Below are 17,101 nucleotides of genomic sequence, written 5' to 3'. Positions count from 1 at the left end.
CATTCTTTGAACTTGCAGATACTATTCCTGATCATAGACTCCAAAGAGATCAAAGGAAGAAAATGGCTGAATTATATGATTGAAACAGACAGAATATTCTTGTGCCATAAAAAATTATGAATATGATGGAACCAGAAAAATTCCATAAATTATTGCAGAGTATAGCAAGCAGAACCAGGAAAACACTAGAGGAAAACAACTTTGAAATACTTAAGGATTCTAAATAATGTACAGTCTGTTCACAAATCTAGAAGCTTAATAATAATAATGACACCTGTGTAATGCTTATTATGTAGGTATTTGAGAAGTCCATTTACCTTATCCCAAGAAAGATGTGTTTTGTGGATTTGACAAGGCTATATTTTATTGTTACTTCTATTTTTTCTTCCCTTAGTTATTTAGTAAAGCTCATTAAACACATATACTGTGTCTACCTTATCTTCTGTCTTAGAATCAATACCAAGTATCAATTCGAAGGCAGAAGATGCTGTCTGACACCAGATTTGAATCTAGGGACCTCCTATCCCCATCCATTTGAGCCACCTAACTGCTCTCCATGCCTTATAATTTACAGGGGGAAAAAAGGAGGCTATTTCCAACCAACTTCTTCTCCTCTCTTATTTATCTTCTCACACTCAGATTACTTCTGCCACTTCCACTCCTGTCTCACATGATGAAATATAGCCTTGATCGTTACTAAATCTTTTCCACTTTTTCAAACCAGCACATTCTATCTCCTTACCTCCAACAGACTGTCCCCTCAGTAAGGACATTCTTTTCTTTCTTGGCTTTATATTTTAAATGTAGTTGCTTTCTCCTACATTGGAATATAAACTTATCTAAAGTAAAGGTTGTTCCTTTGTTGTACTTTTATTCCCAGTACTTAGCATATGGCATAGCTTAATGTATTACTTGTTAATTGATTTGATTTTTATTTTAATGCTTGTTGAATGGATTGAAGAGCTGTTGAGAATGAATTGTAGGAGAATGAATTGATAAGGGATAAGCTCATCTGCCAGCATCAGTAAGAGCCAGTTGAGGTTATATAACAAATCTGTGGTATAGTCAGTCAGAATACTTATATGATTTTCTTTCCTACCTGTGTACCTTTCTCAGACTATTCTATATGCCTGACTTCTTACTCCCATCTTTTAAGGCTCAAGTCAAATACTACCTCCTCCATAAAATCTTCCCCAATTGTCCCCCAACTTGAAAAACATTTTTCCTTTGTATAATCTCAAAGTATTATGTAGTCCTTTTATATACTTACTCTATTTAGATTTGTATAATATTTATCGATCCACATGTTATCAGCTTCCCCATCTGACCTCTACCTATATCAGCAGTTCTCAACTTTTCAATTTGTAGCAACGAGAATACATAATGCATATCAGGTATTTACATTCCAAATCATAACTGTAGCAAAATTACAGTTTTGAAGTAGCCACCAAAATAATTTTTTGGTTTGGGGTCACTGCAACATGAGGAACTGTATCGCGGGGTCACAGCATTAGAAAAGTTGAGAACCACTGACCTATATACAAGCTCCTTGAAAATAAGTTTGTTGGATGAAATAAGAATCCAATTTTAAAAAAGGGTTCAAACCTTTCTCCCAGCAGAATATTGCATATATCATTAATATGAAGTTGCTGGATTGACTGGTTTTGCTTAACTTTTTTTTGGTTAAGAAGAATCCAATGGCAAATGAAATATAAATAGAAAATGATTGTGGTATAAAAAGAAAAGATATCAACTGATGGAAGTCAAGACTGGAAAACCTGGGTTCAAATACCACTTCAGAGGCTTACTAGCTGTATAACTTTTTTAATTTTTTTATTTTATTCCAATAACAAATGTACTCATAAGTTTTCCAAGATTACATGATTCATGTTGTCTCCTGTGTAATTGGAAATCTGTTACCCTAAAAAAGAACTACATTTCCCTGGAGCCCACTGACTTCCTGTCATTATGTACTTCCTGTAGACAGAGGATAAATTCAATGGGCATTTGGCTTTGACTTCCTGGCAAGGATGGTGGTGGTAATCATGGACCCATGGTTGGTTTTTTATTTTGCATCCCTTTTATTCCTTTATTTATAATGATCATTTAATAAATCTCCTAAAATATAAGATTTTATTATTGCACATTAATTTTAATTTTTACACTCCTTCCCCTCCTCCCTCCTCTCTGCCACAGCTGACAAGCAATTCTACTGGGTTTTACATATGTTATCACTCAAAACCTATTTCCATATTGTTCATTTTTGTAATAGAGTAATCTTTTAAAGCTAAAACCCCAAATCATATACCCATATTATCAAGTGATAAATCATGTTTTCTTCTGCATTTCTATTCCAACCATTCTTTCTCTATATGTGGATAGCAATCTTTTCATAAGTCCCACAGAATTGTCCTGGATCATTGTATAGCTTTTAGTAGCAAAGTCTATTACATTTGATCATCCCGCAATGTTTCATTTACTATGTATAATGTTCTCTTGGTTCTACTTATTTCACTCCATTTCAGTTCATATAAGTCCTTCCAGTTCTTATAGAAATCAGCCATTTCATCATTTCTCATAGCACAATAGAATTCCATCATCATCATATCCACAATTTGTTCTAGCTGTGTGACTTCTGAGCAAGTCATTTAACCTCTCTCAGCCTCAATTTCCTCATCTGTAAAAAAAAAAGGGGGACTGAAGCTGATAACTTGTAAAGATCTTTCTGGTTCTAAACCTATTATCCTAGGAACTTTTTGAAAAATTAGTATTCATAGTTTATAAAATAATGGAAAACTTACATTCAACTAGTCCAAATAGAGAACACTTCTACATATAAACCATACCTCTTTTTTTATATATCTTTGAGTAAAAATAAATAAGCACATATTAAGATATATACACCCAGGAAAGCACTATATTAAGTATTCCTACAAAACATATTTACCATGAATTTTTTTTTCAGCATTGCTTTCAATCAGGTAAAGACATTCTGTCCACTTTTATCTTCATTTTCATTGTCCCTTTACTAAAAGTATAATTACAGTGGTCCCCTCAAATTTTATACGAACCAGACTTGGAATAGAAGAGATAGCCACACAAAGGTCCTAATTGCCTAATTGTAACCTTGAATTATTACAGACTATGTAAGCAAAACACAAGTTCTGGCTGGTTTGTATCAACTGCTGTCTTTCAGCATTAGCCCAGTAGTAGAGGGTACACCTATTGTTTTGAGAGGCTCAACTTTCAGTTTGGTAACAAGGTAAAGAATTTTCAACCACAGCAACTCTAAGAAAATGTTAAGTTTGGAGGCCAAGAGGATAAGGGGTGGGAGAGTTGCCAGTGGAGGAAGAAGTATCCACAGTAATGAGATTAAAGACACTTGAAATATTGATGCATGTTTTTATAAACATGATATAAAGTCATGAATCAGTTCAAAGAAGGTAAGGATTATGTGTGTGTGTGTGTATATATATATATATATATATATATATATATATATATATATATATATATATATATATACACACATACATATATGTATATATGTATACATTTCCTAAAAAGAACAGATTCAAGTCTCTCCAAGTCTTGGCGCAGTGTGAGATCAGGAAAATGCAAGACCATTGCAAAAAGACAGAAGAAATCCAGAACTTTGTTGATACGAAAAACTACAAAACAATTTTTCAGTGCCCTCAAGACTGTCTATGGGCCATTAAAACCCACCACCACTCCCTTGCTATCCTCTAATGGTGACACTCTCATAAAAGATAAAAAAGGCATCAGCAACAGGTGGAAAGAACACTTCAGTCAGCTTCTCAACTGACCTTCAGTCGATCAAAGTGTCCTTGACCAGATCCCCCAAAACCGCACCATTGAACAACTTGACGTCCCTCCTTCAATAGAGGAAGTCCAAAAAGCCATTAAACAAATGAGTGCAGGCAAGGCACCTAGTAGGGATCCCAACCGAGGTGTACAAGGCCTTAAATGGAAAGGCGTTTCAGGCATTCCACATAGTGCTGACCAGCATATGGGAAGAGGAAGACATGCCCCCAGAACTCAGAGATGCCTCCATCATAGCCCTATACAAGAACAAAGGCTCACGAGCAGCCTGTGACAACTACAAAGGCATCTCACTATTCTCCACTGCTGGAAAGATCCTCGCCCGTGTTATACTCAACAGATTCCTGTCATCTGTTTCAGAGCAAAACCTGCCTGAATCACAATGTGGCTTCTGACCAGATCGCAGCACCATCGACATGGTCTTCACAGTGAGGCAAATGCAGGAAAAATGCCTTGAGCAGAACCTGAGTCTCTACATTGTCTTCATAGACCTGATGAAGGCGTTCGACACAGTGAACAGAGATGCATTGTGGGTGATCCTCAGCAAGCTCGGTTGCCCAGCAAAATTCGTCAAACTGATCCACCTCTTTCATGTCAACATGACAGGGGAAGTCCTATCTGGTGGAGAGACTTCCAATCGCTTCAACATCTCCAATGGCGTGAAACAAGGCTGTGTCCTTGCTCCGGTGCTATTCAACCTATTTTTCACCCAAGTATTACGACATGCTGTGATGGATCTAAATCTGGGCATCTACACCAAATACCAACTGGATGGCTCACTATTCGACCTTCGCCACCTGACTACAAAAACAAAGACAACAGAGAGACTTATCCTGGAAGCTCTCTTCGCAGATGACTGTGCTCTCATGGCCCACCAAGAAAATCATCTCCAAACCATTGTGGACAGGTTCTCTACCGCAACAAAACTGTTTGGCCTGACTATCAGCCTCAGCAAAACAGAGGTGCTGTTGCAACCTGCACCAGGGAGGCCAACGAACCAGCCATGCATTACAATCGACGGCACGCAGCTTTCTAACGTCAACACTTTCAAGTCCCTGGGCAGCACCATTGCCAACGATGGGTCCCTAAACCATGAGATCAATGCCAGGATCCAAAAGGCCAGCCAGGCACTCGGGCGGCTGTGCTGCAAAGTCCTCCAACACAGCGGTGTAAGCACTGCGACGAAGCTCAAAGTGTACAACGCAGTGGTCCTCAGCTCGCTCCTGTAGTTGCAAGACATGGACACTGTACCGGAAGTACATGAAACAGCTGGAGCAATTCCACCAACGCTCCCTCCGGTCAATCATGAGGATCCAATGGCAGGACCGAATCACCAATCAGGAAGTCCTCGACAGAGCCAACTCCACCAGCATCGAAGTCATGGTCCTCAAAACCCAGCTACAATGGTCTGGACACGTCATCCGCATGGACCCACAGCGAATACCAAGACAGGTATTCTATGGTGAACTGTCAGCTGGACTCAGGAAACAAGGCCGACCAAAGAAAAGATTCAAGGATCAGCTAAAGTCCAACTTGAAGTGGGCTGGCATTACACCAAAGCAACTAGAACTTGCTGCCTCTGTCAAAAGCAGCTGGCGAACCCACATTAACCATGCTGTCACCACCTTTGAAGATGAACGACATTGACGTCTTGCCACTGCTCATGAACGCTGACACCAGGCCACAACTGCACCTCCCGTAACAACTGGAGTCCCATGCCCCATGTGCCACAAACTTTGCACCTCAGTCTTTGGACTTCAAAGCCATATGAGGGTACACCATAGATGAGAACACACAAAGACAATTGTCATTCTCGGTCACCGAGAGACTACTACTACATATGGCAAGGATCTTATGATATTTTTATAAACATGAAAAACAATATCTATCAAATTGAAGATGTATTTAAATTTAACAACTCCATACTAAGAAACAAATATTTTAAAATATTGTCTTTTTAAAAGTTTTCTTTTTATTGTCATGCAAAACACAATCCCATATTGATCATTGTCATGAGAGCAAACTCATACATAACAAAAACCCCAAAATAAAACCATAAATACAATGATGTAAAAGACAACTCCAACAGTTCTTTCTCTAGAGGGAGATAGCATTCCCCATTATAAGTCTTCCAGGATTGTCCCAGATCATTGCATTGCTGAGAGTAGCCAAGTTTTCAGATAACTGCCCAATATAAAATGTTAAATCTTAAAAATAATTTATTGCTAAACATTTGTTGATTTTTTTCAATGTTTAAAAATTAAAACACTACTAACACTACTGAGCTAGCTAAAAGAAAATTCACAATACATTTTCATTTTCCAAATGAGGAAAAGATGTTAATTATGCACATCTTATCAAGTCCTGGATGCTTTTTGTTTTATCACAAATTAAGGGTGAAAGAAGGTAAAGGAGAGCAGACCACTGACTGGCATTACAACCAGAAAAACTTATATTCTGGCTAAGTCAGTAAGAATACACTAATTGTAAGGGTCAATTTTTTTTTTCTGAATATTCTGACTACACACATATATCTTTTATCTGAAAAATATCTAATAGCTATATAGACCAGAGGAGGATAATGAATAGCTAACGTTCAGTAAAGGTAAGTGTTCTACAGTTTCCAGAATAAAAGTAACTATTTTAACAAATATCATTATGTCTTTACCTGCAGTCATGGAGGCATGAGCGCTAACATTACAGAAATTATGGCAGGTCAGATCTACCGGAAAATCAGAAGAAAGATAAGGAATCCCTTACCCTCAACTCAGCTGAGTCCTTTAAATCCAAATATGAGGGAGTTGGCCAGCAAAGTCTATGGGCAAGTTGGGGAGACTTCTCAGTTCTTAATCCCACACCTTAAGGCAATCATTTAGTAATATTGCATTGAATTCAGATAGTGCTGTAGGCATAACAAAACAGCCCATCCAGACATACAGACATCATCACTGGACTTCCAACTTTACTTGGATGGATAACAATGTCATAAATCTAGTAGAATTGATTTATTTTGGTACAACCTTTGCTATATTTTGGTTAGTTAACTTTTTGTATAGTAAGTTAATGACAAACTACTTTAAATGTGTTAACTAAATCTTCAGAACATTCCATCCATAAGTTTTACCATTATTTTGTTATTGAGAAGCAAAGATGAGTAAGTATTTATCCTTATAAGGAAAGCTCTAAATGTCAAGTTGCAAATCCATATCAGTTAACTATGAAGCTGCAGCCAAATAGGATAACAGCTTAAAAAATATATTAGCAAATTTAATGATTTATGGATCAAATCATTCTTCTGTTTTGTACAGTATGAACCAGTTATCTCAGAAACCAATCAACCCTGGATAAGTTGAAGTTCTAAATCTACTGAACTATGAAACCATATCTTGGATGGTGGCACTCCACCAACAGGCTGCACCTCATGAGATAAGAGCTTAACCATGCAATACCCTTTCCAACAATGATTATCACAAGAATTTGGAGGAAGCTCCTAAAGACTGAAAAAAGTGGTTTGGGAATGAAAGAGAAAAATACTATTCTACCTTGCAGGTATGTACTTGGAACTTAAGAGGGATTCGTGGTTGATAAGCACTAGAGAAGCTTACTTTAAAATTTGCAATGTTCACCATACTCTATCAGACTATAAACTTCATTAAGGTAAAGCATAAGTCCAATCTAGACTTTACCTAACCTCTATCATGGTACTATGCATACAGTAGTTGCTTAATGAATATTTACTGAACTCCTGAATGTTTAACCTTTAAAGGCTCATTGATGAAAGAAAGTTACCATTATATCCCACAAAATATTTTTTGGTGTCACTGTCAGAGACAGAATAATGACCTGACCTAATTGGGGTGAAAACACATATGTTATTTATTAATATTTATTTATTTATTAAGACTTCAGTAAGATGGTGTCCTGGACAGTTCAAGGTAAACTCTTATTTAAAATTGTAATTACTTGCATGGTCAAGTAACCTGGCTATCTCTGGAGTAGATAAGAATGGGTATCATTTCCCTAGTTCGGTTTAAAATCCTCTCAAAATACAGTGTGTTGAGAAAGGGGTGTAGTTGACCTAAAACCACAAAAGGGACATTAGAAGTAAGTCATCTGCTAGAATGCTATCTCAAAACCCAAAACATTAAAAAAGGCGTGGTGAGATGGAAAGAAAAGCATTGGAATAAAGAAATGTGAGGATCTTTGGGATCAAGGAAAAAAAGTCATCTATTCTAACACCCTACCGCAAATATGAATTCCTTTGAAAACAATTCACAGTAAAGGGGTGCTGTCTCCAGGCTTGAGTATTTCCAGTTACTTTAATAAGCTTGCTTCTTCTCCAGGCGAGTCTTACATCCAACTACTTTTGGACAGCTCCAATTCTAAGGGTTGTAAAATTTCAACCACTGGTCCTAGTTCCCTCCTCTCTACAGGAAAACCGATTGGTGTCCTCCCCTTTCTCCTTTCCAAGTGACAGCTTTTCAAGAACTGGAAGACCAAACATCAACAGGTGTGCCCTTTCCCCAGGCTTGTGAACGTCAGATCACCTTCTTTTTATTCTTTTAATTGTCTCTAGGGAGTTGATCGCGCGTTACTTGCAAACAAGCACCTGTATCCCGACCGGCAAAAGCCAGAAAATGACCCCATGGACAGCTCCAGATAAGAGAGACCAGAAAACATACACAACCAACCCCCGCAAAAAAAAAAAAAAAACACTTTTATGGGAGTCGCAGCATGAGCCCCCACCCCACCCCACCCCACCCCAAATCTCAGCAGCAAGCAACCCTCCACATGAACCCCCTCCCAGGCTTGGCTGCTTTTAAAATTGGGGGTCACCAGCCTGGAACCCGAGGCCCAGCAGGCTATCCTAGCGTCGCCCCTCCCTTCCAGCCTCCCCGGGGCTCCGCGGGGAGCCAGAGGTGAAGATCAGGAACGCCCGTCCTAAGCTCCTGGCGGGTAGATAAGCCACCAGTCCTGGTAGCGACCTCGCCTCTGGAAGGCGTTATTTTAGCTCGGACCGAACCCAAGGCAGCTCGGGACAGGTGGCCCTACTGGGGCCAGGGGTTTCAGATCCGCGTAAGGCCCCGCCTCCCGAGGCTGATCTCCAGGCTCCCAAGTCCCGCGAGCGGGCGCTCCCCAGAGACACCTCCCCGGAGCCTGGCCAGCTGAAGAAGGAGGGCCGCCCCTCGGGGGACCGGACCAGGAACTACGGGAATCACCGGAGAACGTGGTCACGCGCGGAAGGCGGCGGAGCTGGGCGCCCCCCCCCCCCGGCCCCACTCTGGACGGCCGCCGCGGGTCACTCACCGAAAGGACGCTCATGCGGATTGGGGTCTCCAGTAGACACGCCATTTTGATCCTTCCCACCGGATTGGGGCTAGAGCCAGGGATGGCGTCGGCACTTTCGACGGCGGCCTCCCTCCGCCGCTGCCAATCTCTATCAGTAGTGGAAAACCTGGCCAGGGAAAAGTGCACACCGCTATAGGCGCTACCCTAGCTCGGGGAACAATCTTCGATAAGGAAAAGAAAAAGAAATCGAAGCCTTCTAACGAATCGGCTTATGGGAAACAGACATTAATATTAGTTGGGAGGGTGTTACGGAGGGGAGGGGCGGGTTTCAGCAGTTAACGCATGCGCATTGGGTGGATTGCCCTCGTGCTCACCCTCCACCTGGGCGGGGCAAGGTCTTTGCACGCTGAGTGGGGGCCCTCTAGAGGATGAAAATTCGTAGAGTGTTTTTCGTTTTCTTTTAGAAGGAAACTTTTCATCGACTTGGAACTGTCAGAAACGTCTTCCAACCTCTTCATTTTACAAATGATGAAGTCGAGGTTCAGAGAGATTGCAGCTTTTTCGAGGTCACGCAGATAGTAAATCGAGATACCACCATAGGTTCTTGAAAGCCCTCTCGATACTTTTTCCTTTATTCTGCGCTCGGGTCTCACGTGCATGTTGTTTGGTTTATAGAGAGCTTCCCAAAACTTTTTGCAAATAAGGGAACTGAGTCAGAGAGAAAAAAGAAATGACTAAGCTAAGGTAACTTTATTACTTTGATTTCTAACTTATAAGGCTGTGAACGCATATTCAAAGTGAAATTGAAAATTGAAATAATTATCTAATTCGAAATGAATTATATAATTCAGAACAAACACACATACACACACACACACACACACACAAAAGCAAGTAAAGATTTAACCTTAGGATGCTGTATGAATATGAGTTCAGATGTGGGCTTACTAAGACGTATGGAACATCCTGTAGAATGGAAAGTGTACTGGATTTGGAGTAGGAAGTTCCCTGATCCATCAGATAGATACTTGGGGATGGTCATGTCCCTTTCCATGCTCACAATCAATAAGGTTGGATACTTTGATTTTCATCTGGCAGATGAAATAACAGACCTAGACCAAAAACAAATGAAAAAAGAATACAAAAGATCAAAAGTAGAGAAACTGCCAAATAATCAGTGGACACAGGATCAGTTATATCATAAAAGGAGATCAAAGTGAATTCAGTTCTTTTAAACATTTTTCACTGGCGATTTTATTTTTTTAATTAAATTTTATTGGTGAATTTTGTCAGTAATTTTGGAGTAACTGACTACTCTCCTTCCACACTGAAACTTTCCCTGTTATGAAGAATTGCAATTTAAGCAAATTATCTTATGGCATGATCATACAATTCATTTTATAAGGTTTTAATGGGAAATGGAGAAAAGTTCCTGTTCCTAAATTATCTTTTTAAATAAAAACATTCGAGAAACTAAATCAAAGAATGGTAAATTTATAGAACCTAAACCAAATCTGCATATTAGAATTGACTACCTTCTGAGATTTAAGATCTGAAAGTTTTAGAATAATAGGTGAAATTGTGGAACTTTGGACCAAAATTATGATTTATTTAGCTTTGACCAGATATTGTAAATAGCCAAGGGACTAATGGTTATGTCCAGTCACAAATATGACATTTTATAACCATGGCATAATTATAAATATATGTTATGACAAATATTCATAAGAAGGATTGGGACACAGAATGAAGAGGCTTCCTTTCCTATCAAGCAAGTCGCTACAATCTATAATGAGGAGCATAGTATTAAACACAGATATATGTAAAGTACTACAGGAAGAGTTCTGTAAGGGTAATTTCTTCAGTACTTCCATGAGTCTATGATCTCACTTTTATAGATACTCTGGAGATCACAACATATCCAAAGTATTTGTTCTTTGCGAGTCTTACCTATTTGGGGGGTTGTTTTCTAAAAATATATTTTGTTTTAGTACTTTAACCTGTGTCTAGAAACCACAAACTTGTAGCCTAGTGAGCCCCAAGTTTTAGGACTAGCTGATGAAACACTAAAGCTTGTAATGGTTCCCTGTTCCCATGAGAATCCACCCTGAAGGGAATCTCAGGCTAGCAGTTTCAGACTGAATACTGGACCCTAAGATAAAGACAATCCCTGGACCAAGCACAAACCTAGTGACTCTTTTTGTCTTCAGAAGCTTCTTCCACTATATCACAGCTTCCTTTAGAGGATGGAACTCAGGACCTTCAGCTTACAAGACTGACTCACTGCTTACTGTGCTAAAGAATCACTTGGCTTGGGCTTGACCCCACCTGAGGGGGATTGTCTTTACCTTAGGGTCCAATATTCAGTTTTACGAAAACTGTTTTTTATAAAATTGTTTAGTCAGTCAAAACAAATTTCCACATTGGAGCTTCCCTTCTCCCCACAATGTCTCATTCTTCATTTTGAGTCTTTCACATTTCTACCAGGAGGTAGAGACCATGTTTCATTATTAGTTCTTTAGAATCCTAGTTGGTCATTATGCTGATAAGAGTTCAGCACAATAGAAATGCATAGCATTCATATACCATAATGTTCATCCATTCCCCAATTTATCTCTCAGATTTCCATTTTTTTTTGTCATCTTAAAAAGAATTTTTATCCATTTTAGAGTTTGTTTTGCTTAGGACTAATCCCTCCCTAAATTGACCCTCCCTCTAATTCTCCCTTCCTCCATTTTTCCTCTTTTCCTGTTGAGTGAAATGTATTTCTTGTCCCAGCTCTGTGTGTTTATTCTTTCTCCTTTCACCAGTTCAGATGAGTGAGAAAAAAGTGTCACCTAGTCACTCCAACACCTCCTCATTTGTATAATGTCTGTTTGTGCACTCCTATATGTGAAGTAAATTTCCCTAACCTTCCTTTCCCTCCCTCTCCACCCACCAAAAGTATATTCTTCTTCCTTCTTTCCATTCTTTTTAAAGATCATCAAGCTACAATAGAACCACTCCAGAGCCTTATTTAATTGGATTCCCTGTAACTGCTATCCCTCAATGATGTTAGGATCAGAGAGGATTCATATCATTGCCTCATATTTTAACATAAGTAGTTTATCTTTGTTTAGTGCTTTATTGTTGTTCATTCATGTTTATCTTTTTTATGTTTCTCCTCACTTCTGTGTTTGAACTTCAAAGTTTCTCTCAGTAGCTCTGGTCTTTTTTATCAGAAATGCTTGAAAGTTTCCTTTTTTTTAAAAAAATCTATTTGTTCCCTGTAGCATTAAACAAGTATTAAAAAAAATCTTATCATGGAATTATAGGGTGCACTAAAAGATCCCACACACCCTCCTAAAATAGAGGATCTGGTGTAATATGTGGGTTAAAAGAAGGGATTCAGACTAGCTATATATAAAAATTAAAAGATTTAATTATCTAAAGGGTAAAGGAAAGGGGATCAGGGAATAACTTACTTCTAACCCACAACAGATATTTAAAATTCTAAAAGTTTCTATAATTATTTTAAACTAACTAATTTGCATATTAATTAAAGTTAGGGAGGTATTGGTAGGGGCAAGGACAAAAGGGCTCAAAGAATCTCACAACACAAGAGTCCTCCTTTATTCAAACAGCAGTCCCAGAAAGATGTCACCAACAACAGCTAAAATCTACTTCTCTGTAGCAGCATCAGTAGGAACAGACAGAAATGTCAAGAAAGTCAAAGAGGGATCCACAGGCTCTCTGGGTCCACCCCAGAAATACCAGACAGATATTCTCTCTGGGCTCTCCTGACTGCTGGAGAAAAGCAGCCTCTCCCTCCTCCAGTATTCACGAACTATTTCTAGCAACTGCCTCTGTGTTTAGTCCCAGTTCCTGGAAGTTCTGAATAGAATGCTGGTTTACAGCATCTTTTGCATTCAGCTTGCCCTGCTGAATCCCTTACTACACTAGGAGTTCTCTATGTCCACTTTCCATCCTTTCCAGTGAGACAGAGGAAGGAGTCCTAGGGTTTGGGTTACTGAGGTGCTAAGAAATGGCTATTAAATCATATGAACCTGATTATGGCTCTTTTGTACTTGAATTCTTTATTCTGACTGTTGAGGGAGTTTTCCTTTGATTTGGAAGCTATGGATTTTGACTATAACATCCCCAAGAGTTTTCCTTTGCTTTTAAGAGCAGTTTTTTTAATGTAATGGGGGGAGAGAAATGGAATCTCCCACCACTAACTTCAGGACCAGAGTGTGATAGAGATAGAATGTAGCCAAGGGATGAAGAGAGAAGATAGATTGGGTTTTCCCTCTTTCCCTGGTAATCCTCACTCTGGTTGCCTTCAGACCACAGGTTACTGTTCCCTCACAAACTTAGTTGAAACAAAATATAAGACAGACAGCTCCTATCTCTCTGAGGAGAGAATAACTTTCTTCCCCAAAAACACCCAAATCTTCTTTCTTGAACACTATGAAGTAGGCACTGGATTTAGCAAATGACTATTTATTCTAAAGGAACATATGAAAGGTAAGGGAAATGAATTGTGGGATAAGGTAATTGGGAAGGTGGAAATAGGAAGTCAATAATAATAATAATTGAACCCCTTCTCCCCCCAAAACCTGTAGGGTCAGGCTTTGCCAGCCTGACCCCCTGGGGTCAATTGTGAGAGTTGTCCTGACTCCTAGCTGTCCTAGCTATTATCAAATTCAAGGACTACTTAGTGGGATTTAGATGAATTCTTCTTGGGATGAATAGCTTTCTGGCAAAGTCCTATTCACTCTGGTTTGTCTTCACTGGATACTGGAGTCTGGCTTCACAGGAGGATGCTTCAGGCTCAGAGGTTTACTCAGATCCACCTCTCTGGTGGGCTTCCCAAAAAGAAGTGAGTGCAACTGTTTGGATGTTCTCAGTTTCTCTGTTCCTTCTCCGGAATTCTTTCTCCTTCCTGCCCTTCCCTCGCTCAAGATGGTCTTCCAGCATGATGAATCTACTGGTCTTGTTCCTCTGGCAGATTAAGTCTAAATTTCCTCTTACAAAAAAAGATTTCTTGAAATCTGGTATCTAGGCTTTTTTATCATGGTATTTAGCTATTATAATGATTCATAATCTTTTTGATCCTCAATCTGTTGTCTGAGTCAATTGTTTTTGATATGATATAGCTTACTTTTTTTCTATTTTTTCTTCAGTCTTTTGATTTGTTGTCTCACGGAATCATTTGTTTCTAATTAGTCCATTTTAATTTTCAAGGAGTTTGCTTTTTGGGCAAGGTTTTGTACTTCATGTGGCATATAGTTAATTCCTTTACTAATTTTTCTTTCATAGCTATCATTTCCCTTGAGTTTCCCCCTCAAGTGTTCTCATTTTAGTAATAACATTTTAAACTATTTTGTACCCAAGTTATGTTTTTTCTTAAGACATTGTAGATGTTTTAAAATCATTCTCTTCTGTATTTCTGCCTTCAACATGTATGCCATAATCATAATAACTCATTATTGTGGAGTTCTTTTCATTCCTTCCTTCCTTTCTTAGCAGCAAGTCAGATGAAAAGGTTCCATCCTCCTTTGGGTGCAACAGTAAAGCAGAGGATAACGCCTTTTAAATGTTATTTCCAATGATAAAAATTGAATCAGTTTAAGTTGTTCAACCATTGATCAATGCCAAGGATTTTGCTGACAAGAACTTTCTTTTTTGAGTATTCAGTAGCTATGGTTGTAGCATCTGCAGAAGCAGTTCCCAGCCAGCATCCCCATCACAATCAAGAGAGGATAATTGCGATGAAGGTGATGGTTTGATTTACCATATACATGCTGCTTGCTGTCTCTCCCCTAGAGTGACTTACTGTTTTAACTACAATATCTCAGTATGTCGATATAGATTTTATCATCAACTTGATAATGACAGTTTCCAAACTCACTAGAAATAAAAAATTCTTCTATATGTATCATTGTTTGATGAAAATGCCTATATCTTACAAGTTCATGTGTTCATATAAAGCCTTGAATAAGCAAGTTTTATCAGTAAAAGTGATTTCCTTTTAATCTTCAGTAATAGTTCTTTTTAATTCTTTTGCCTATGACAAGTTTTGTTTTGTTTTCCTCATATCAACAGTTAGCAGCTGTATTTTTTTTTTTTGCTGGCCTTCTTATTGATCTTCCAGCTTCCAGAATTTTATGCCATACATTAGAGCAATAAATTATAGCTCTTCCATCTGCTGGGGTACCCTAAACTTATCTTTGCTAGGGGTTTGTGAGACTATTCCACAGCAATTATATGTTAGTTCCTGAAAATATTTTTTCTTTTATTTTTTTAGCTGCACTTTCCATTGCACTTTGGTACAATTGATCTTGTTTCAAATGAGCTTTCAGTGATCTTTGAACCAGTTAACTTTCCCACATCAATAGCTGATGCAATATCTCTAACAATTATTAAGCATTATCTTTAAGAGCCACATCTTTTCCATGTTTTCTTTATGTATAATGGACACCAATATACATGTGGAGCACCTCTGATGCCACTCACCACATAGAATAAATTAGGAAGCTTACATTTGGGAGAGTATGCTACTAAAGATTTAGTGGGAAATATCCCGTTCTTGGTATCTCCTGAGTTTTTATTAATTTAATAATTAAATAATAATATGTTAATGACACATAATAGAAATATTAATAAAATTCATTTACTAATACAAAACATTTTCTTTATTAGGATAATTGATGTTAACAGATTAAACAAAAGCAGGGTGCTACTGTAGCAGTAGGGTTGCAAAGCATTGGCAGGTCTTCAAGACAGAGAATCTTTGGAGCTGGCAGGGGAAGGTTTCTAAATGCTTGGAGACAGAGTTTGCCCCAACTGGAGTTTGAGCTGACAAGGAAATCTTATTCTGGCAGATCTTATCTCTCTCGTGGACTCCATTGGACCTTGGAGAAGCAGACCTTCAAGAAGAGTGAGCAAGAGTTTTCCCCAATACTCTTAGGTGGACGAAGGGAAAATTGTGGAAGACTTCAGCTATTCTATGGACCTCTGAGCACCTTCATCTGGATACCAGCATCTCCCTGCTAAGGACTCTATATATGTGATATTTCTGAGTTTTGTTTGACTAGCCTTTAGTATTTTGGTGTAAGAAGATAGGCTTATTATATAGGGGCTTAAACTAGGGGTTAAGCAGTCTAATCTCCCTTTTCCTCTTTCCTCCCTTTCCCCTCTCTGTTAAAATAAAATCAAATTATTTATATGAATTCCCTCTGTGTTTCTTCCCTAAAACCTTTCCAAATCTAATTGTAATATTTCAGTTGGCCGAACCAGGTAGGCTATAAAACCTAAATTTTATGTTTGTTTATTTTAGTTAGATAGGGTTGAATAGGGAAAGTCAGTTAGTTGGAACATTCTAAAGTCACTCAGTGGAGTGGTACATTCCACTGAATGGGGCTAGCGGAATTCTGAGACTCTGGGCAAGCTAGTGGGGATATTTAAACTTTAAAGAGCTATTGCCACATGTTTTAAGTGGCCATCTTGGGTGGCCATCTTGGGAAAAAATGTGTTTTCAAATTTTAACTTTTTATATAATTATTTAAAACTTGTTCATAGTGGAGTATAATACCACTTATTTACTAGTGTATAATGTTTTAACTATGAATGTAAATATGACAGGAAATATATTAATGGATATTGTAATGATCTTATGGGACTGCATTCTGCATAATCCCTTACATTCTGTTTATATTGTTTCCTAATGTGTGTGCAATGATATTAGAATATGAATGAATGAAACCTATAATGGAAGGTAAAATGAAAACTGTTCTATCACACGTCCTCATTGTTTGTATCTGTTTGTATGTCTTGTACAAGTGTAAAGTGGCAATTTTTTACGCTGGCAAATGCTTAAAGGCTATGGTCATCTGGGTAACTAAGGATTCAGAATTTATCAAAGAACCAAATAGAGTAATAATGGAGATGAAGAGAACAACATATTGGTAACTGCTCAAACTTTACC

General features: G+C 38.4%; 1 protein-coding gene and 1 long non-coding RNA gene across 5 annotated transcripts in view; one reads left to right on the top strand and one right to left on the bottom strand.

The window, feature by feature from the left end:
- Nucleotides 1-9,418, bottom strand: part of ARMC8 (armadillo repeat containing 8) — a 116,026-nt gene extending 106,608 nt beyond the window's left edge. For 3 of the 4 annotated variants that reach the window (XR_467287.3, XM_007493928.3, XM_007493930.3), the window contains exon 1: nucleotides 9,151-9,418. Coding sequence is in view for 2 of the 4 variants with exons in the window: in XM_007493928.3 (XP_007493990.1) it covers nucleotides 9,151-9,195 (45 nt within the window). In the remaining 2 variants the exon portion in view is untranslated. Of the gene's footprint in view, nucleotides 1-6,603; nucleotides 6,697-9,150 lie in introns of those variants that run through there. The other variant, XM_056793664.1, reaches the window with a different exon arrangement.
- Nucleotides 9,419-9,460: 42 nt separating this feature from the next.
- LOC103100606 (uncharacterized) lies at nucleotides 9,461-16,346 on the top strand. The gene is made up of 2 exons (XR_467286.3): nucleotides 9,461-9,876; nucleotides 15,999-16,346. It is a non-coding gene; the product is annotated as an uncharacterized LOC103100606 (long non-coding RNA).
- Nucleotides 16,347-17,101: the final 755 nt, after the last annotated feature.

Source organism: Monodelphis domestica, chromosome 4 (genome assembly GCF_027887165.1).
Source record: "Monodelphis domestica isolate mMonDom1 chromosome 4, mMonDom1.pri, whole genome shotgun sequence".
Classification (NCBI taxonomy): domain Eukaryota; kingdom Metazoa; phylum Chordata; class Mammalia; order Didelphimorphia; family Didelphidae; genus Monodelphis; species Monodelphis domestica.
This window is presented reverse-complemented; position numbering and strand designations above follow the sequence as displayed.